The 22,007-nt window shown below is 41.6% G+C and overlaps 1 protein-coding gene across 1 annotated transcript in view; it reads right to left on the reverse strand.

Moving 5' to 3' along the window:
• Nucleotides 1-22,007, reverse strand: part of LOC124620124 (odorant receptor Or2-like) — a 63,737-nt gene that overhangs the window by 30,635 nt on the left and 11,095 nt on the right. Inside the window, exons 2-3 of the mRNA XM_047146794.1 lie at nt 20,841-21,289; nt 13,269-13,368 (exon numbers count right to left, since the gene is read on the reverse strand). Of these exons, the coding sequence (XP_047002750.1) occupies nt 13,269-13,368; nt 20,841-21,289 (549 nt within the window). The remainder of the gene's footprint in view (nt 1-13,268; nt 13,369-20,840; nt 21,290-22,007) is intronic.

Consider the following 22,007-nt stretch of genomic DNA (forward strand, 5'->3'; position numbering starts at 1 on the left):
CGCACAGCTTTTGGAACAGAATTACCAGTTTCGGCTATGGAATAGTCATTTTCATCCTCTACAATAGAAGTAAAAGAATGTGTTTTACCAGCTACGAAGGTAAGAGATAAAAAACAAATGACAGAAGTTGTAACAAAAACACAATATACTTGTCACTCTGCTGCAGTGCAACAAGTTATCACATGTAAACATAACAATAGTCAGCCATGCATGCTTCGAACAGTTACACTATTCAGACACATTAACGTGACCGATAGTCAAAAGCCTGGATAAGCACCTTTAGCGACGCAGACGGCTGCGAGACATGGAGGAAGAGTCGTTTGATTCTGGAAGGCATCAATAGAGATGTGGAGCAATGCCAATTCCAGTGCCGTGGTTTGCTGCACTAGGGCTCTCCAAGACACGAACAGGACCATTGAGGCGGTCCAACAGATTCTCGGTTGCACGGAGTTTGGTGGCAAGGAGAGTAGAGTAAACGCATCCTGGTGCTCTTCGAATATGAACTGTGTGACACGTCGCATTGTCGTACTGAAAAAAGCTATTGTGCCGAGGAAAACCAAATTGCATGTAAGGTTGGACGTCGTCCCCAAGAATAGATGCTTACCTATGTTGATCCACTGTGCCATCCAGAATATCAAAATCATGAAGGGAATGCCACAAAAACATCAGGCAATAAAGCTCCCTCCTCTGCCGTTGACCCTTCCAAGGACAGTTGCAGGGTATTTGCTTTCAGACGTTTCAGGTTGTAGATGCCCATAGCCATTCGTCCAATGGAGCATAAAATGTGATTCATCTGAAAAGGCTACCTGCTGTCATCCAGTGGACGTCCAGTTGTGTCCGCAGCTCGTGGTCGTGCGGTAGCGTTCCCGCTTCCCGCGCCCAGGTTCGATTCCCGGCGGGATCAGGGATTTTCTCTGTCTCGTGATGACTGGGTGTTGTGTTATGTCCTTAGGTTAGTTAGGTTTAAGTAGTTCTAAGTTCTAGGGGACTGATGACCATAGATGTTAAGTCCCATAGTGCTCAGAGCCATTTGAACATCCAGTCTTCAACGCTAATGAGCAGCAGTCACCATGAACGGCTATAGAAGAAACATTGTTGGTAAGCATTTGGTGCACCTATGCGGTGAGTTTCTCAACAGTTTGACATCTGGTCTCCCACACACATCTCCACAGTTGTTGTTCACCCCTTTCATCTATGTTATATGGTGCACCACAGCTGCGTTGGCAGTGATTTTTTTATGCACAGTATACGACAACCATGGCGGCACGCGAACAATTTTCAAACTTAGCCGTTTTGAAAATGCTTCGACCCTTGGCCCGAAAGCCACTGATCGAGCCCTTTCGGACGTCAGATAAATCACTCCATTTCCTCATTACGATGACGGCTTCTCTGGTCTACGCGTCCCCCGACAGTTTTTATGCACCCTACACTGCTAGTGCTACCCCCTACGACTGTGAGTGGTTATTGCACATTGACGACGAACATAAGCGGTGGTCAAATTAATGTGATTGGACAGCGTATGAAGGATGGTGAGAAACAGTCTGAAAAGTTTGTAATGGTGTTGCAGGGTAGGTGGTACCGAGAAATATTTGTTAGGAAAAAAATTAGCTAGGTTGGGTGCCGTTTCGCGGTTAATTAGCATTGAAGTTAGCCAATGAGTTCATTGCGTGCACAGATCCAAGCGGTCTCGCCAAACGTGTTCTTCGTTTGGTTTTCTAAAACCGAACAAGAGAGAGAGAGAGAGAGAGAGAGGAAAAACCTGGCCGTAGGATGTAGTAAGAATCGAGTCCGAGGCAAAGTCTGATCAGACTGGAGCGCTACCATCTACGTTATGCGAGCAACTGACACTAATTGTATTCGGCGGGCCGCTTTAATTTCCGCACTCAGCGGCCTGATTGGCTAACTTCAATGCTATTTAACTGGGGAACGGCATAAAGTATCGAATTTTTTTCATAACAATTATTTCTCAGCACAACCTACCCCGTAACACTCTTACAAGCTTTTAACAGTTTCTAACCTTCATGTATGTATGATGCTCATTGATGCATGCATAACTTAGAAATAAATATACAAAGTAATTAAAAGGAAATTGATTTGCAAACACAGTTCTTAAAGTATTTTCAGTTACAAAGAAAAAAGGATGACTTTTTAAAATAAATGTTTAACTACATAAAAATGTATTTGTTTTCTGACAGTTTAAACTACTCAAAACTAAAAATTGATTACAGAAATCATTCTAAAGTTGAGTCCACTGCGACTGCACTAAAATTATTCCCATAGCGGAAGAAGAAGGAATATACTTCGAGAACATGCATATTGTCCTGTTTCTCACATTCCAGTTTATGTTTTGATTAGAACAGCAAGTCTTAAGAATGAAAGTGGAACAGGAACGTACGTCAAGTAACGAAAAGAAGTAATTACGATAGTATTCCGATAAAGTAAATGAACAAGAACATGATTAGTAGTGGGAAGGTAGTAAAGTGCCGCTGGAGGGCGCCGTTTACTCGTAGTTGCACGTTACTCTCTGTTGGGCACACTTCTCGTGCCGTGCTGCCCCATGTACCGTGCGTCTACAAAGCTCTACAGGTGATGGCGACACTGTTGATCTTAGCAAGCCTTCGACGGTGCCCGATAACACTTCTCATTAGGAAATGAAATGTGAGGACAGAAGTTCTTCAAAGATTTCGAAATAAAAATTTTCCTCAAGACACTTTGCTTATTAAGAATATGGTCAGGATGCTATTTCTTACTATCAAAAAATTCTAGTACCTCCAAAAAGGCGTGGCATCTACATTCGGGAGCGGTGTCCCAAATCTTGGAATTATTTTCTGTGTGCGTTACACTGTCTTCTTGATTTTTTAAGTGATCACTGAAAGCTTTTTAATTGCAGTTATGTGTGTGTACTTCAAATCTTGTTTCATAGGTACGTCCCATCTGTCTAACATAAAAGCAGCTGCAAACATCAGATGTGATTTTGCAAACTCGTGATTGTGAAAATTTACTGTGATTTTGCCCAAGTTTATGGCGAAGACGCATTTGCGGACTGTAATTAATTTGGAAAAAAATATTACATAGCCGAAATCAGTAAGTCTATTCAAAAAGCTGTGCGCTCAAGGCAGTTAAATAAAAAAATACGATGCCTTTTTCCGGTTTACGTATTATTTATCTGTGCAAGGATGTAAAAGACGGACATGCCTTAACATACTACTGCCAACAGTATTAATCCTTACAGTTACACAGAGTTTTTGTTGCTTGAGTCATACGGCCTGTTCTTCCACATATATCTACTACATTTTAGTACATTGCGCTTCCAAAAACAGTAATGCTCGACAAACAGGTTTCACATAAAAATGGAAAATGTACATTAGAACACACAGAAGTAAAGCTGTGAGGACGGGGGCGTGAGTCGTGTTTGGGGAGTTCAGATGGAAGAGCACTTGCCCGCGAAAGGCAAAGGTCCCGATTTCGAGTCTCGGTCCAGCACACAGTTTTAATCTGGCAGGAAGTTTCAGTTTCATTGGAACACACATTTGACGACAGAAAAAAGGCTCGCACGATGTATGAATCCAAATGCCCCAAAACTTTGAAGACAACCAAGGATTCACAAAGTGAGGACTATCACAAATTACAGAAAAGCACCCACATACACCCTCCTCAGAATATTCAAACGTACTCATACAACAGTATAAAACAAAAATGACAGAATAGTGAAAAACACAGAAGAACTAACAAACCAAACAAAACGGATATATAGTCCAGATGCAGCTATTTTTGTGTCATTTGATGTAGAAAACATGCACTCCACAACCCTAGTTAAAGAAACAATAAAGATAACAGAACAAGACCTAGATAGTTATAGTTAGTTACCACAAGAACATGTAACATTCTTATAATTCAGTGTCCACCAAAATTACTTTTAATTCAATTAAGAATTCTACCTACAAGAAGGAGGCTTGTCGATGAGATCACTAATTTCGGGAAAGTTGACAAATATCTTCATGAACAAAATAGAAAAAAGAACTATCCAGAAAATAGCACCAAGAAAATACATTATACTGTACTGATGGAGACACTTAGATGACGTTCTCTGCTTGGTAAATGTACAAGGAAATAAAATGAAGTAACTACATGTAGAACAAGCAGGCCAAGTAAACTTTCCAGATACATCCATCACAAAGAAACATATCAACACCCATTAAGCAATTACGGAAAAAACACCACAATGCATCCATCATCCAACCACCCATAGGCCCAAAAATAATATGCCGTCAGATACATGCCTCACAAACCAAACACAGTATCACTTGGCAAACATAGCTTTAATGAGCAGTTGGACATAATGATTCAGTTAGCAAAAAATTAAGACAGAAAATCCAGAAAAACACGAAAATAAAAGACAAAACATCACACAAATCCAGAGATCCACCACACCCATCACACAGACACAGACAAACATCACCACCACTACACAGGAAGAGCACAATACAGAAACTCAACAGACAAGCTGGAACACACCCTCATACAGAAACAAACTGGTACACATAATTAGGAACATCTTCAAGAAACAAGGAATAAAAATATCATAACAAAGCAATAACTCTACAGACAAATGTCTCAGTACCAAAAATGTGGAATTCACCAACTCCACTGTAGCAGTTGTGATCCTGTGTATTTGGGGCTGACCAGCAGAACTATTGAAATAGCGTTGTTTTATTTATTTATTTATTTATTTGGATCATCAGCTCTTCTGACTGATTTGATGCGGACCGCCACGAATTTCCCTCTTATGCCAACCTCTTCATCTTAGAGTAGCACATGCAACCTACCTCCTCAATTATTTGCTGGATGTGTTCCAATCTCCGTCTTCCTCTACAGTTTTTGCCCTCTACTGCTCCCTCTAGTACCATGGAAGTCATTGCCTCATGTCTTAACAGATGACCTATAATCCTGTCCCTTCTCCTTTTAAGTGTTTTCCACGTATTCCTTTCCTCTCCGAATCTGTGCAGAACCTCCTCATTCCTTACCTTCTCAGTCCACTTAATTTTCGCCACTGCTAATCTGCTTTTGATGTCCTCCTTGCTCCATCTGTCTAGCCTATGTAGCAGAATTCCTTAACTTCATCCACTTCATGACCATAAATTATGATGTTAACTGTCTCGCTGTTCTCATTTCTACCACTTCTCATTACTTTCGTTTTTCTTCGATTTTCTCTCAGTTCATATTCTGCACTCATTAGATTGTTCGTTCTATTCAGCAGATCGTGTAATTCTTCTTCACTTTCACTCAGGATAGAAATGTCAGCAGCGAATCATATCATTGATATCCTTTCACCTAGAATTTTAATTCGACTCCTGAATCTTTCTTTTATTTTCATCGTTGCCTCTTCCATGTACGTATTGAACAGTAGGGCCGAAAGACTACAGTCCCGTCTTATACCCTTTTTAATCCGAGCACTTATTTCTCGGCCGTCCATTCTTTTTATTCCCTCTTGGTCCTTGTACATATTGTCTATTACCCATCTCTCCATATGGCTTACTCCTATTTTTTCTCAGAATTTCAAACATCTTGCTCCATTTTATATTGTAGATCGCTTTTTGCAGATCGCCAAATCCTATGAACGTGTCATGATTTTTCTTTAGTCTTGCTTCCATGATCAACCGCAATGTCAGAATTACCTGACTCGTGCCTTTACTTTTCTAAAGCCAAACTGATCGTCATCTAGCGCATTCTCAATTTTCTTTCCCATTCTTCTGTATATTGCTTTTGTCAGCAACTTTTATGCAAGAGCTGTTAAGCTGATTGTGCTATAATTGTCGCACTTGACAGCTCTTACAGTCTTCGGAATTGTGTGGATGGTATTTTTCCGAAAGACAGATCATACGTCTCCAGACTCATGCATTCTACACACGACTGTGAATAATCGTTTTGTTACCATTTCCCCAAATTATTTTAGAAATTCTGATTGAATGTTATGTATTCCTTCTGCTTTATTTGACCTTAAATCCTCTAAAGCTCTTTTAGATTCTGATTCTAATATTGGATCCCTATCTATTCTAAATCGGCTCCCGTTTCTTCTTCTATCACATCAGACAAATTTTCCCCCTCATAGAGGCTTTCAATGTACTCTTTCCACCTATACGCTCTCTCCTTTACATTTAACAGTGGAATTCCCGTTGTACTCTTAATGTTACCACCCTTGATTTTAATGTCACAGAAGGTTGTTATGACTCTCCTGTAGGCTGAGTCTGTCCTTCCGACAATCATGTCTTTTTCGACTTCTTCACATTTTCCTGCAACCATTTCGTCTTAGCTTCCCTGCACTTCCTATTTATTTCATACCTCAGCGACTTTTATTTCTGTATTCATGAGTTTCCCGGAAAATTTTGTACTACCTCCTTTCATCGATCAACTAAAGTATTTCTTCTGTTATTTTCTTTGTACCTATGTTTTTCTTTTCAACACTTGTGATGGCCCTTTTCAGAGATGTCCGTTCTCTTCAGCTTTACTGCCTACTGAGATATTCCTTATTGCTGTATCTAGGGCCTTAGAGAACTTTAAGCGCATCTCTTCATTCCTTACTACTTCCGTATCCCACTTCTTTACGTATTGATGCTTCCTGACTAATCTCTTAAACTTCAGCCTACTCTTCATCACTGCTGTATTGTGATCTGAGTCTATATCTGCCCCTGGGTACGCCTTACAATCCAGTATCTGATTTCGGAATCTCTGTCTGACCTCCTCCTCTTGTGATTCTTGATCAGAGTATTCGCTATTACTAGCTGAAATTTGTTACAGAAATCTATCAGTCTTTCTCCTCTCTCATTACTTGTCCCAAGACCATATTCTCTTGCAACCTCTTCTTCTACGCCTTCCCTTACAACTGCATTCCAGTCTCCCATGACTATTAGATTTTCATATCCCTTTACATGCTGTATTACCCTTTCACTATCCTCATACATTTTCTCTATATCTTCGTCTTCAGCTTGCGACGTCGGCATGTATACTTGAACTATCGTTGTCGATGTTGGTTTGCTGTTGATTCTGATAAGAACAACCCTATCACTGAGATGTTCACAGTAACACGCTTTCAGCCCTACCTTCCTATTCATAACGAAACCTACTCTCGTTATACCATTTTCTGCTGCTGTTGATATTACCCTATACTCATATGACCAGAAATCCTTGTCTTCTTTTCATTTCACTTCGCTGACCCATGCTATACCTAGATTGAGCCTTTGCATTTCCATTTTAAGATTTTCTTGTTTCCCAACCACATTCAGGCTTCTGACATTTCACGCTCCGGCTCGTAGAACGTTATCCTTTCGCTGATTATTCGGTCTTTTTCTCATGGTCACCTGCTTCTTGCCAGACCTCTCCCAGTGATCCGAATCGATGACTGTTCCTGAATCTTTTGCCAATGTGTAGATCATCACGACACTTTTTCAGTCACAGGCCACATGTCCTGTTTATACACGTTACGTGTCTTTAACGCAATGGTCTCCATCGCCTTCTGCATCCTCATGCTGTTGGCCATTGATTCTTCCGCATTTAGGGGCAGTTTCCTATCCCTAGGACAAGAGAGTGCCCTGAACCTCTGTCCGTTCCTCCGCCCTCTTTGACAAGGCCGTTGGCAAGAAGAGGATGATTTCTTGCGCCGCAACTATCCGACCACCAATGCTTATTATTAATCGAAATTTAAGCGGTTGCGGGATTCGAACTCGGTACGAAGGACGCTACACCTAGACCACGGGTTAGCCATAGTACAAGGAACACAAAAGAGCATGGAAATATGGCACCAGCCATTTGCATAACATTTCCGGAAAGAAATCACCAACATACCACGACAGAAAAGGTTACAAGAGACGTCTTCTAACTGTACAAGAGAACTTCCAAATTCTAAGAACAGTGCTAAGGAAGAAACACACTACAAATGACGACACAAAAATTAGCAACCAGACGTTATTTAAACTAATTAAACGTACTATAGAGAAAGAACAACTCACTCCCACTCCTAACAAAGCGAACAAAACACGAACGCATCGGGCAATAGCAAAACAAAGTACACATAATGGCGAGATTACAGTGGTTCTTCAAAACAGAAAACCATGAATATGATTGGTGGTAGTGAAAGTACTTTATACTAAAATATACCACATATTTGTGGAAGAACAGAAAGAATGATGTAGGGAACAAAGAATCGTGAGTAATGATAAGAATTAATGGTGTTTATAGTAGTAAGTTAAAGCATACGACCTGTTCCTTATCCTAGCAAACAAAACTGTAACGAATAAACCATATCGTTACAGTGACCACTGAGGATGCTTCTGATAAAGCGAAACGCACTTGGTCTTAATGAGTCTTTCATTAGAGACGCGAAAGACGATATTTAACTTATACAACGTGTATATCTGTGACTGTGGAAAATAGTCGAAGAACAAAGAAGACAACATGTCTAATGAGAACTGTTTATTGGTCATGTACAACAGGAGAAAGATCACTCCCTACAGCATAACTTTATGGAGAGGGCTATCCGAATGTGGTAGGAAGGAAAGCGCAATGTTTCAGTAACTATGTTGATTAATGGAAACCAACACAGCTGTGTTATTATACATTGTTTTTTTATGGGCGGTTCCGTTCGCATAACCATCAGTAACACAATAAATGTACAATAATGCAGCTATGGTGGTTTTCATTAATCATTAACAATAATGTCTGCTGGGGTGCTCAACATGATCAAGATTATTATACCAGTCGTGGCTGGAAAGATCAGATGGCGAACTGATACTTCAGGAAGGTTTTAGCATTACCCTTCTTTGCAGAAAGACCAACTCAGAATAGCGTCGGTGACACAGCAGAAGGATAAGCCATAGACAAGGGGCGAGGAAAATATAGCTGAGCATCATTACTTGGGAATCGGCCAGCGATGTAATTCACAATGCAGACGTGCAAACTGGACGATTGTAGCCTTGTTACACCAGCAGCGTAACAATCTGTGCCCCTGAAGAAGTATCAAAGTAGTACCGGTCTCTCGTGCGTGCGATTCAGTCCCTCAAAATACCTAACAGGCTAGCATGTAACACTGGCTACAAAAAGTTTGAACTGATCCTACAGCTTCTCACTGTAGGACTTCGATAATCATCTGAAGATCTTATCTGCAACTGGCATCACTGTGGTACTACAAAGTACGCATGTCAGCGGTGCTGGAACGCTAGAATTGTTGGCAGTATGGGTTTCTTTACATTTTGAAAACAACATTTATATGAGAGGTATGCCTCCTCTCATCGACTGTAGTGTCAAAAAGTATCGGAGTTGAAAATGTTTACTCACGATGCAAAATAACAAACCATGCCGACTCAAGTGTCTTTAGAATAGATGTTCTTAGGCACATAAGGACAAATCTGTCTATTATGTGTACCACTTTTTTCTATTGCATGGAATGCTTTGCGGAAGCACGTTACTTGACTGACTCACGATTTTCTGCATTGCATTCAAACAAAAATTGCTTGCGGCCTACATCTACAGATCTCCGTCGACATCTAAATAATTACTCTGCCATTCACAATTAAGTGCCTGGTAGAGAGTTCCCCGAACGACCTTTAACGGGGGTAGGACGCCAAAAGGGCCGACTTGGAGCAGGAGAGGCACCACAGGACATTTTAATTTCCACTGTCTATACTTTTACAAAAAGAAAATGGTTCAAATGGCTCTGAGCACTATGGGACTCAACTGCTGAGGTCATTAATCCCCTAGAACTTAGAACTAGTTAAACCTAACTAACCTAAGGACATCACAAACATCCATGCCCGAGGCAGGATTCGAACCTGCGACCGTAGCGGTCTCGCGGTTCCAGACTGCAGCGCCTTTAACCGCACGGCCACTTCGGCCGGCTATACTTTTACAAATAAATTCATAAAACTTTAACAGCATGACGAGGAAGGATTCAGGATGCATACTCATAAGCGTGGAAGCTGAAAACGTAACAAAACACATTTTTTTGCATGTGAAATTTCATCATTTTTTCACTTACTACTGGTTGCATTTGTTGCTATAGGTACATTTTTCTACCTAAGTAAGAGAGATTCTTCGATGACTATTGCACAGCATACAAACCATAGTTACAGGTGTACGAAACTCTAGAAGTTATTTAATTTATGAAAAAATGAATGAACTGTTACATTTTAAACTTCGTGTTTAGAAAAAATTAAGTTTTATAGTTAATTATCTCAATTTTTTCCACAGTTTTTTAATAGATTTGGAAAATTCTAGAGTTTCATACACCTGTAACTACTGTTTGTATGCTATGAGAAATTCATCGAAGAATCTCCCTTACTTAGGAAGAAAAGTGTACCTATAGCAACAAATGCAGCCAGTAATAAGTTAAAAAAATGATGAAATTTCACACGTATAAAAGGTATTTTGCTACGTTTTTGAACTTTCACTGCGATAAGTGTGACTCCTCAATCCTTCCTGGTCATGGTGACAAAGGTTTATGAATTTATTTGTAAAAGTATAGACAGTAGAAATTAAAATGTCCTGTGGTGACTCTCCTATTCCAAGTCGGCTCGTTTGACGTCCTACCCCCCTTAAGCAATTTCACTATCGTTCCACTCTCGATCGGCAAGCAGAAAACGAAACCCTAAATCTTCCCATGCGAGCTCTGATTTCTCTTATTTTACGTGGGTTGTCCAGAAAAAAAAGTTCCGATCGGTCGCGAAATGGAAACCACTGGGAAAATCCGATAAAGCTTAGCACGGATGTGTTGGTCAGTGTCTCTAGTATGCCCATCGATCGTGTCGCGTCGCACTTTTCAGGTTTGAGTGAACAGTGAGCACTTAAAGATACGTAGGGAATGGCGTCTCCCGCCAAGTATGATGGCCTGGTTAGAGATTTCGTCTGTATCATGTACTCCACATAACACAACTGTCGAGCAGTTTCTTCTTCATGCCAGTTCTCGGCCGCACATGCAGGAGCAATGAAGACACTCCTGCAGCGTTTCCGATGAGAAGCGTTTGATCACCCACAATACAGTCCGTAATTTGCTCCCCTGAGTCTCATCTCTGCTCACAAGAACCATTGGCTATGAAGACAAAATTTTTCCACAGACAACGAGCTGCACATCAGTGCAGATAACTGGCCAAGAGCACAGGCGGCTGCTTTCTATGACGATGATATTGGAAAGTTGACACAACACTACGGCAAAACTGGAAGTTGGAGCGGTGACTATGTAGAGAAGTAGGTGGAAAGTGTATCTAACTGGTGCAAATAAAACGTTTCTAGTTTTCACTATGGTTTCCATTTCGCGACCCATCGGAATTTACTTTCTGGACAACCCTCGTATTACGAGTATCATTTCTCCCTACGTAGGTGGACGCCAACCAAACATTTTCACACTCTGAGGAGGAAGTTGTTGATTCAATTTCATGAGGAGATAATGGCGCCACGGAAAACTCGTTCGTTTTAATGATTGCCACCCGAATTCGATTGTCACATCCGTGGCATTCTCTCCCCTACTTTTCTGTAATGCAAAACGAGCTGCCCGTGTTTGGACTTTTTCGATTTCCTCCGTCATTCTATCTGATGCGGATTCCACACTGACAAGCGTATCGTTAGCTGTGTCTTTAGCGGTCCTGTTGCATTTTCTAAGTCTTCTACCAATAAAACACAGTCCTTCTTTTTTGTTCCCCACAACATTATCTGTTTGATTGTCTCCTAAATCGATTACGTAGATGAGGAACAGCAGAGGGCCTGTAACGGTTCCTGGAGGAGCGCCCGATATTACTTCTGTTCTTTTTGATAACTTTCCGTCAGTTACTACGAACTGTGTTATTTCAGACCGGAAACCACTGAGACAAGACTGCATAGGCACGCAATTTAATTAGAAGTCGCTTGAGAGGAACAGTGTCAAAAGCCTTATAAAAAATCTAAAAATATTGCATCAATCTGACATTCCCTGCCGATAGTACTGTTTACTTTGTGACAGTAAAGAGCTAGTTCCGTTCTCACCAGAACGATATTTTCTGAATCCATGTTGGCTGTTTGTGTTTTCTACAAGGTAATTCATAATGTTCGAACAGAGTAACCGTCCTAAATCCTATTGCAAATCGACGTTAGCGATATAGGTCTGTAATTCAGCGGATTACTATTATTTCATTTCTTGGGTATTGGTGCGACTTGTTCAACTTTCCATTCTTCAGGTACGATCTTTCAATGAATGAAGACGCTCCTGCAGCGTTTCCAATGTGAAGCGTTTGATCACCCACAATACAGTCCGTATGATTGATAACTATGGAACTATTGTATCAGCATACTCTGAAAGGGTCCTTACTGACATACAATCTAGACCAGAATCATTGCTTTTATCAAGTGATTTAAGCTGCTTCACTACACCGAGGATATCTACTTCTAAGTTTCTTATGCTGGCAGCTGTTCTTGGTTCGAATTCTGGAATATATATTTCGTTTCCTTTGTTGGGGAAATTTCGGAAAAATGTATTTAGTACCTCTGCCTCAATGGCACTGTAGTCAGTATCATCATCATTGTTACCGCACAATGAATGTATTGACTGAGTCTTGTCATTGGTGTACTTTACATGTAACCACAATGTCTTTGGGTTTTCTGCCAGATTTCCAGATTTTCGTTGTGGAAACTACTAAACGCACCTCGCACTGTAATTCATGTTCAAATTCAAACTACGATTAAACTTCGCCAGTTGTAAGGGTTTTATGTTCTTTTAAATTCGGCATGCCTTTTTCATTACTTCTGCGACAGTGTTCTGAGCTGTTTTATGTAGCGTTGGGACCCGTACAATATCTTATTAATTTGCTTGGTATACAGGGTGAATCACCTAAAACTTGTACCACAAATATTGCGGAAATGGAAAGTGCTATTGATGTGTGGTTTTTACAGAATGGACTGGTAGTTAGGGCTTCGTATTGCTAGATAATTAACAAATTGAAATAATACTTAATAAAATTGTAATAATACTTAGTAAGTGTATTTTTGTGCAAACATAAACTGTTTTGAATGAAACAATGCTTATTGACATTAACAAACTAAAAGTTGCAGGAGTCCAGAGCGAGTCGTTTCCACATCGACATTATGTTTCGTAGTTGCTTGGTACGATGTCGTTATGTTTGCTTTTTCTGCATTAGTAATTCTCATCTTCCACTCACGACCTACTTCTAGAACCGTCTCATACTAATTGACTAGCAAATCACAATGCACTCAAGATATACTAAACATAGAGATGGCTGAATGCAGTCACTCACCATGGCGACCTCGAACATCTGGAAGCAGGCAGCGGCGCCGATGGAGAGGCTCTGTGCCAGTAACATGCCTTTTAGGGACCTCTCCAGCAAGTCTGAGTTCCTGTCAAAACAATCATACATGATGACACACTCTGTAAGATGTCAGCCGAGTAGCCTTGTAAAGCAGAAAAGTGAGAGACCTGATGGAAAATTATCTTTCAAATTACATACAGTTAGCAGACACGATCACAGATGGTCACTAACTCATTTAACAGCTGCTGTGTTTTCGATTGTTTAATGGCTGCAAGAGATGCTCACTGTGATGGAGGCTATCACAATACAAATTACTCAACACACGAACTATGTTTAGTTTTTTTCTACAGAGACGTAAGAATTTTTACTGGAAAAATCCTCAAATGCATTTCGAGGCCTGCAATCGATATTTGACTTCCACTTCGCAGAAGGACTGCACGGCGTCTTCCGCAATACCACGTTTCATTTAGAAAAATGGTCTATGGATCTTAGTGCAAACATGTTTCGTACATGCTCAACGTGATATGTTGATAATGGGACCGACGAAAGGAAATAGCCTCTGTTCACAATGGAGGAGCCACAATCTATCGGCAGATATTACCATAGTCTTCAAAAAATTAGTTTATCTTCCAGAAGTCACCCTAAGCTACAAAAATCAGGAATGCGTGTGAATTAGGGAGGACAGTTCTCTTTAATTGGGAAATGGCGCAAAAGCTTTAACAGTACCTTTCTTGCTGTACACTATACTCCGAAGAAGCTCACAAAAGGACGTGTACCGAATTACATATTAATATCACATTTCCATCTGAAACAAGGGAACATATGAACTAGGGAAGATCATCATGAATATAAGGCCGGCCGGTGTGGCCAAGCGGTTAAAGGCGCTACAGTCTGGAACCGCGTGGCCGCTACGGTCGCAGGTTCGAATCCTGCCTCGGGCATGGAGGTGTGTGATGTCCTTAGGTTAGTTACGGTTAAGTAGTTCTAAGTTCTAGGGGACTGATGACCTTAGAAGTTAAGTCCCATAGTGCTCAGAGCCATGTGAACCATGAATCTAAAATGTTCATGTAGGGAGGATAATATCTCCAATAAGACACTGTAAATTGGAGGGTCTATTATGTGTAATGCATGTCACTTTCATAGTGGACCATTAACTCAGGATGTTTTCCCCAAAAGTTTAAAAAATGGCATTGTTAGTATCCTACAGAAAGGGTGACTCCATAGTTGTTAATACCTATCGTCACTTCATATGTCACATTCAAAATCTTTTGAGAATGTAATGTACTTCAGGTTTGCCATATCATTGTGTTATAATGGGTTACTTATCTAATCACAGTTTGGATTGGAAAAGGCCATTCTACTGAGCACATAATAAAATTTTTAAAAGATAGAATATCACCAGTTGGTATCTTATGTCACAATGTCAGTCCCACTCTCCCGCCAGAGGTTCGAGTCCTCCCTTGGGCATGGCTGTGTGTGTGTGGTTGTTAATATAAGTTAAATTAAGTAGTGTGTAAGTCTAGGAACCGATGACCTCAGCAGTTTGGTGCCTTAGAAATTCACACATATTTGTCAGTCCCACAGGGTTCGATCATTGGCCCACTGCTGTTCTTGCTTTACGTTAATGATTTGCATTTTATTTGAATCAGGATGCAGAATTAGTCCTCTCTGCAGATGATACAAATTTGATGTGAAGCCAAACAAAGATGCATTAATAGAAAAATAGTAAATGATGTTTCTGTGAAAGTTACTGCACGGTTTTGCTCAAATGGGCTAGCTCTGTACTTTAAAAAAACGCAGTCCACACAATTATGTGCTGTCAAAAATATTCTCCCTCCAACTAACCTAGCATACCAACAACAAATAATAAACACGGTATAATATCGTAACTCTCACGTGTGAATATTGCTGAAAACGTAAACTAGAAAAAAATAGTACTTGCTAAAACGTCTAGGCTCAGCTACTTCTCTCATGAGAATAACTGCCAAATCTGGGGATGTAGAAAACAGTAAGTAAACATGTTTTGCTAACTTTCATTCATTGATGTCTTATGAGATAACATTCTGGGGAACCTGCTCTCTTAGACAAAATATATTCATTGCACAAAAGAAAATAATTAGAGTTCTTTGTGGAGCTCTCAAATATACATCTTGCACACATCTCTTTAAGCGGTTGAGAATATTAACTACAGCCTCACGATGCATTATTCACCTTCGGAATTTGTTATCAAAAATCCACGTAAGTTTAAGAGTAGCAGAGTTACTTACAATTACAACATTAGAAGGAAAAGTAATGAGCGTCACACATCTCTTGAATCTAACTTTGGACAAAAAGGGGTAAAACATAGTGTTATAACAACCATAGTTAGTCTGTGAGACCTGAGTTTCTCCTGGCGTATACAACTTTCAAATAACTTCCGGGAATTCAGCCAGGTAACACTTTCAGCGACCGCCAATATTTCGGCGGGAGAACACCCCGCCATTTTCAAGGCAAACTGCAACGGACAGGCGGCGTACATGCAAATTTAATACCTCGTTTTACGATGGAGGTGGAAAAGGATGGTTGCCTTCCCTTTCTCGACGTGTTGGTTAGGAGGAAGGATGATGGATCATTGGGACATGCAGTCTACAGGAAACGTACTCACACCGACTTATACTTACAAGCTAATAGTAGTCACCATTCGGCTCAGCGTGAAGGGGTACTTCGTACCTTGGTACACAGGGCACATATCGTTTCTGACGCTGAGACTTTGCCAGCTGAGCTGTCCCATCTTGAAGTTACATTTCGTCAAAATGGTTACAGTGATAGACAGATTGAACGTGCGTTGCGCTATCGACCAGCTGTACATCAGGTGATTGATGATAATTCTGAGTCAACACCTAAGTCTACTGCCTTCTTGCCTTACGTAGGAAACACGTCCAATAAGATCGGTCGTATTTTACGGAAATACGACGTGAAATGTGTTTTCCGACCTCCATCTAAAATTAGAGCACTTTTGAGTTCCGTTAAGGATGATCTTGGACTGCGTAAGGCGGGTGTATAACGTGTGCCTTGTAGCTGCGGCATGGCATATATTGGTCAAACTATCAGGACCGTGGAGGACAGATGTACTGAGCATAAACGGCACACACGATTACAGCAGCCAAATAGATCTGCTATTGCCGAACATTGCTTGGATACTGGTCACCCCATGTTATATAATAACACCGAGATATTGGCATGCACGTCCAGCTATTGGGACAGTGTGATTCGGGAGGCAGTTGAGATTAAATTAGCGAGCAACCTTGTTAACAGGGATGGAGGTTTCTGTTTAAACTCTGTTTGGAATCCGGCTCTCTCCCTTGTCAAGAAACAGAGGGACAGACTCAATGCTACCTCACCTGCGAATTCATAGTCTCACTATCGATAGCTCTGACTTTGGCCATCTTTGGTGGCACTAGTGTTCAGTGTGTGTGTGTTATCTTTCCTGCTTGGGTCCGAGAACCGAGGTATTAAATTTGCATGTACGCCGCCTGTCCGTTGCAGTTTGCCTTGAAATATCGGCGGTCGCTGAAAGTGTTACCTGGCTGAATTCCCGGAAGTTATTTGAAGCATAGTTAGTCTATCCATGGAAATAGGATATCTGATAGATAGTAGAAGGGTTTTCAGATGCAGATTAAAGAGGGTTCTCCTTTAAGACAGCTTCTATAGCATAAAAGAATTCTTCAATACAGGTAATTAGTCATATATTTAAAAAAGTTGCGTTAAATAGCCAGCGAGCAGGTATATAAATATAATTTTTTTATTTTGTTGTGTATGAGTGATCTATATTCGTTCTGTTGACACGTTCCACATCATAACGTTTATCGTGAATTAGATCTGTGGAACAAGTAACTAACCAACTATTCCGTTTCTCTTTAAAGATCGATTTTAGTTAGTTATATCTGCTAATTCGAGTCATCTTTGTCAAATTTTAAGACAGCCGAACTTCATAATATTGATCATTTTGTGCCTCCAAAACTGAATAATGTATAGGTTAATGAAAGGCACCACTGTTGTATTTCAGAATTGTATATTGCGTCACAATCGGTTACCAACAGCGTACGGTATAGTTTTATGTTCCCTACACGTACTGTTAGCTGTGCCTGTGCTGGGTACTCGGCGAAGTGATTCGGTGTATCAACTTATTCCAGAACGTACAATTTAGTTTTATGTCTGGTAATTAGACATTTTTTTGAATCAACCCAATTTTTCTGTCGAGCGGCAGGCGTTGGACACGTTATCTTCGACATTCTGTAGCGCCGTTGGGTGATGCCCCACGTGGAGATGCATGGTTGCCTCTTTGAACATCTTACAGTGGGGTAACACAAGTCATAGGGTAGCGATATGCACGTATACAGATGGTGGTAGTATTGTGCATACTATGTAAAAAATGACAGCTCATTGACAGAGCTGTCATTTGTACTTAGATGATGCACGTGAAAATGTTTCCGACGTGATTATAGCCGCACGACGCTAATTAACAGACTTCGAACACGGAATGGGAGTTGGAACTAGACGCATAGGTATTTCCTTTCAGAAATCGTTAGGCATTTCAAAATTTCGGTATCCGCAGTGTCAAGAATACCAAACAGTGCCGAGAATGCCAAATTTCAGACATTATATCTCACCACGCACAACGCAGTGGGCGACGGCCCTCACTTAACGACCGAAAGTAGCGGCGTTCGTATAAAGTTGTCAGTGTTAACAGTCAAGAAACACTGCGTGAAATAACCGCAGAAATCCTTGTGGGACGTACGACGAACGTATCCGTTAGGACAGTGCCATACGTTCGGCTATAATGGGCTATTGCAGCAGACGAATGACGCGAGTGCCTTTGCTAAGAGCACGACATCGCCTGCAGCACCTCTCTTGAGCTAATGATCATATCTGTTGGACCCTAGACGATTGGACAACCGTGGTCTGGTCGGATGGGTCCCCATTTCATTCGCTACGAGCTGCTGGTGGGGTTCAAGTGTGGCGCAGACCCCACGAAGCCACAGACCCAAATTGTCAACAAGGCACTGTGCTAGCTGGTGGTGGCTCCTTAATAGTGTGGGCAGTGTTTACACCATTGTCCCAAGCAAAGATGAACTTTCTGCCGATGAAAACGCATCATGTCAGAACATTCTGGACGATTAGAACGAATGATTTGGCCGAACAGATCGCCCGACATGAATCCTACCGAACGTTTATGGGCACAAAATCGTGCAACGGCACCACTTTCGCATTTATGGACGGCTATAGAGGCAGCATGGGTCAATATTTCTGCTGGGGGCTTCAAAACAGGTGTTGAGTCCATGCCACGTCGAGATGTTCTACTATTCTGGGAAAAAGGAGGCCCAACGCGATATCTACATCTACATCTACATCGATACTCCGCAAGCCACCCAACGGTGTGGTATCTCAAGACTTTTGTCACCTCATTATAATTTGTAAACAGTATTGTCATTGTGGTATACAGCGTAATGTTGTGTAACAAATCAGCCACCATTCATTCCCCACACAGTTCTAAAAACAAACTATCTTCTGTTACACCAGGTTACATTGAAACAATTGATAGTGGGCTAGGAAGCGATTATATTGACATGGGGAGCCAGTGGTAGGAAGGGCATATTTATTTTGTTATGGACATACACAGAGTACACCACGCAACAGCAACATGCCTCATAGTAATTGTTCAAAGTGACGACCGCCTTTCTCAATGCGTGCATGGGAACAGTCCGTGAAATTCTGCCACACACTCTCTCGAATATCCCCGGTGTCTCTTGTACCATAAGACAGTCAGCTCGGATCCTAGCAAGCAGGTCTCCATCCGTTTCGACGAGGGTTTCATACACCAACATCTTGATGTAACCCCAGAAGAAAAAGTCCTAAGGTGTGAGATACGACGATCATGGTGGACATGGAACAGGACTTCCCTTTCCATTGCAGTGGTGAGGGTATGTGTTGTTGAGGTGGTTACGAAGATTAACATCGAGGTGGGCTGGTGCACCATAATGTTGAAACGACGTCATTTCACAGACAACAAGCAATATAATGTTCAAGAACTGTGGAAGCACACCTTGCAGGAATGTCTTGAATGTTAAGTGTTCAAATATAGAGGCAGCAAATAAGGTCTTGTTAGGTAAAATTGGACAATACCCATCCATATGCTGGTAGACTCTCATTGAGGGTGGCCACTGATTTAGGTGCCTGGTCATTATCCTCACTCCAGACATAGCTACTGCGGGTGATGAAAACACCATCAGCAGTAAATGAGGCTTCACCCATGAAAAATACTGACTGTATGAAGTTGGGGAATTCATCATTGCACTGCATTATCCATTGAAAGAAATAAACATGGTGCTTAAAATCTGATGGTCCCAATACTTGGCGTGTTCATTTTGATGGAGGTGTAATGCCTGTCCCACCAGTACTCTTCACATAGTATACTGCGAAATGTGTGTTTCATGGGCAAGTTGATGGCGGGTGGTCGGCCACATGATACAACATCATCTTCTCAAAGTCCACTGTTTGGATGTGTCTTTGGCAGGATCCTTGGCGAGCTCTCTGTGGTGTGAACGACACCATCACTCGCAGGCTGGTATCCATGGAGATAAACGTCTTCCAATTAGGATGACACCTGTTGGAAAAGCGTTCTCTACACATTTGTGCTACTTTATGGGCAGCACATCCTAGCATAGCGTACATTAAATGCCTGTCTGCCAATTCTTGGGAAAAGTAACGTTCCATCTTTGACTACGTCCCATGCACTGTACACAACAACACATCTCAACATGGTCACATCACAAGGTGTCTGATGCAATGGACAACTGACACCATGGATAGTTGTGTGCGTGTGACACACGTTAATGAGCTGATACAGGACATGTAGTCGTCACATGACCTATGTACTACGAGCTAAGCAGCGTAAAGTAAGTCTGTTTGGTGGCCAGGGATGTAGGCTTTTTATCACTTGCCGCCTGTTCCAACTAAAAACAGACACCCAGAACCTTTCCGAGAGTGCAGCAGGACTGCATGCGCCTTTGCAATATATGTATTGAGACTGGCGGTCGTCACTTGGAACGACTATTATGAGCTATGTATTTGTTATGCAGTGTACACTGTGTAAGTCTGTAACATAGTAAAGATGAGTTTCGACCATTCCTTCCCTATATCAATGTAATCGACTGTGGGCCCACTATCACCTTTTCCAAAAGATTTGAGAGACCCTGTACAAAACATCATCATGCTCATACCTATAGTTCCCAGTCACAATACATAATGTCAGGTATAATTTTTATCTTGAGTAAAGTGAAAATATTTTTTCTTTCCTTGATTCTGTAATTTCTTCGTAATGAGTTCCCCACAAATGAAATACATGGCGTAATGCAATGACAAAAAGCGCTCACTTCGCTGAAATTTAACACTGATTATATGTGTTACTGAACTTGTAGACAAATGCTCAATACATCTTGTCTTTCCCCCAATACGCATGCGAATAAACGCCCAAAACTTGCAAGTGCTCGTACTATTGTGGAGTAATGCTTAAACGCTTACCTAATAATGGCTTGATGATGTAGGACGCACTTCTCCAGTCGATAGTGAAGGTCCCAGTAGCCAGTAGTCTGTAATGAGTCCAAGGGTATAGAGGAGTTCTCTCTGGGGATACTGACAATTTTGTTGTTGAGCAATGCTAGTTGCATCCGTAGCTGATTGATGAGGCTGACGTTGAAGGAGTCTAATACCATGGTCATCACCACGACGTGCACCGTTCCCACCGTGCAGTAGACCCAAGAGACGGCAAAGCCCAAGGGCGTCGACGCGTCGTAGGGCAGTGCCAGGAAGAAGGGCAGGCCCTCCGGGCTGACGGGAGTGAACAGCCAGTAAGTGGTTACGAGCACGCCGAGCGAGATGTAGGTCAGCGTGAAGCGGCGGACATTGCGGCCCTGAGTGAGCAGCACCGGCACGTCGTCTGGACTCAGGAATTCTGCGAAGTCCTGGCCCACCTGTAAGACCCAACGCACAACGTAAGCCACTGACTGAGAAACCTTCTGGAGACTGTCAATTTAATGGCTTCTCAAATAAGACTGATAACGGTTTCCTACAACACTACTCAATTGGTGCTGATGACCACAACACAACACACATGCCTCAGTCCAGTGCGGTTCTACTAGACTTGGCAACGCTGTGTCCATGCAACCTTCTTCTCTCTTCAATGAAGCTGTACACGGCAGTTAGTAGTTGTCAGACAGACACTCGCATAGTAACTTACATGTTGTTTTTCACGATTGTATAAAAATGTAATTATTGCTGGTGTCCTAACAGTTGTGTGTAGTCTAAGAAGCGCAATTATGAAGAAGAGAACAGAGAAGGACGGACTGGGGAGAGGAATCCGTTTCATGACAGGCGTTCAATAAGTAAAGTAACATATGTCTTTTTTCTCGGCCAATTTCTGCTGAAAAATTTGGAATTTGTTGTGGGACATCGTAGAATGTTCGCTCTTCAGCTGACCCGTGCTCCAGCTCGCGTTTGTGCCGTTGACAGGTTGGCGTCGTGTATTCGGATTGTGACCTCTCGTTTCCTTAGTGCATTCACTGGTGCGACTACGTTTGCTCGCTTTGTCTGTCCGTGAGTGGCAGCAGCGGCGTTTATCGATAGCGAGTACTGTGGTACTATCTTTGGAGCGACCTCAAGGATTTCCGGGTCATTGTGTGTCGGAGTGCA

This window comes from Schistocerca americana, chromosome 6, assembly GCF_021461395.2.
Source record: "Schistocerca americana isolate TAMUIC-IGC-003095 chromosome 6, iqSchAmer2.1, whole genome shotgun sequence".
Lineage (NCBI taxonomy): Eukaryota > Metazoa > Arthropoda > Insecta > Orthoptera > Acrididae > Schistocerca > Schistocerca americana.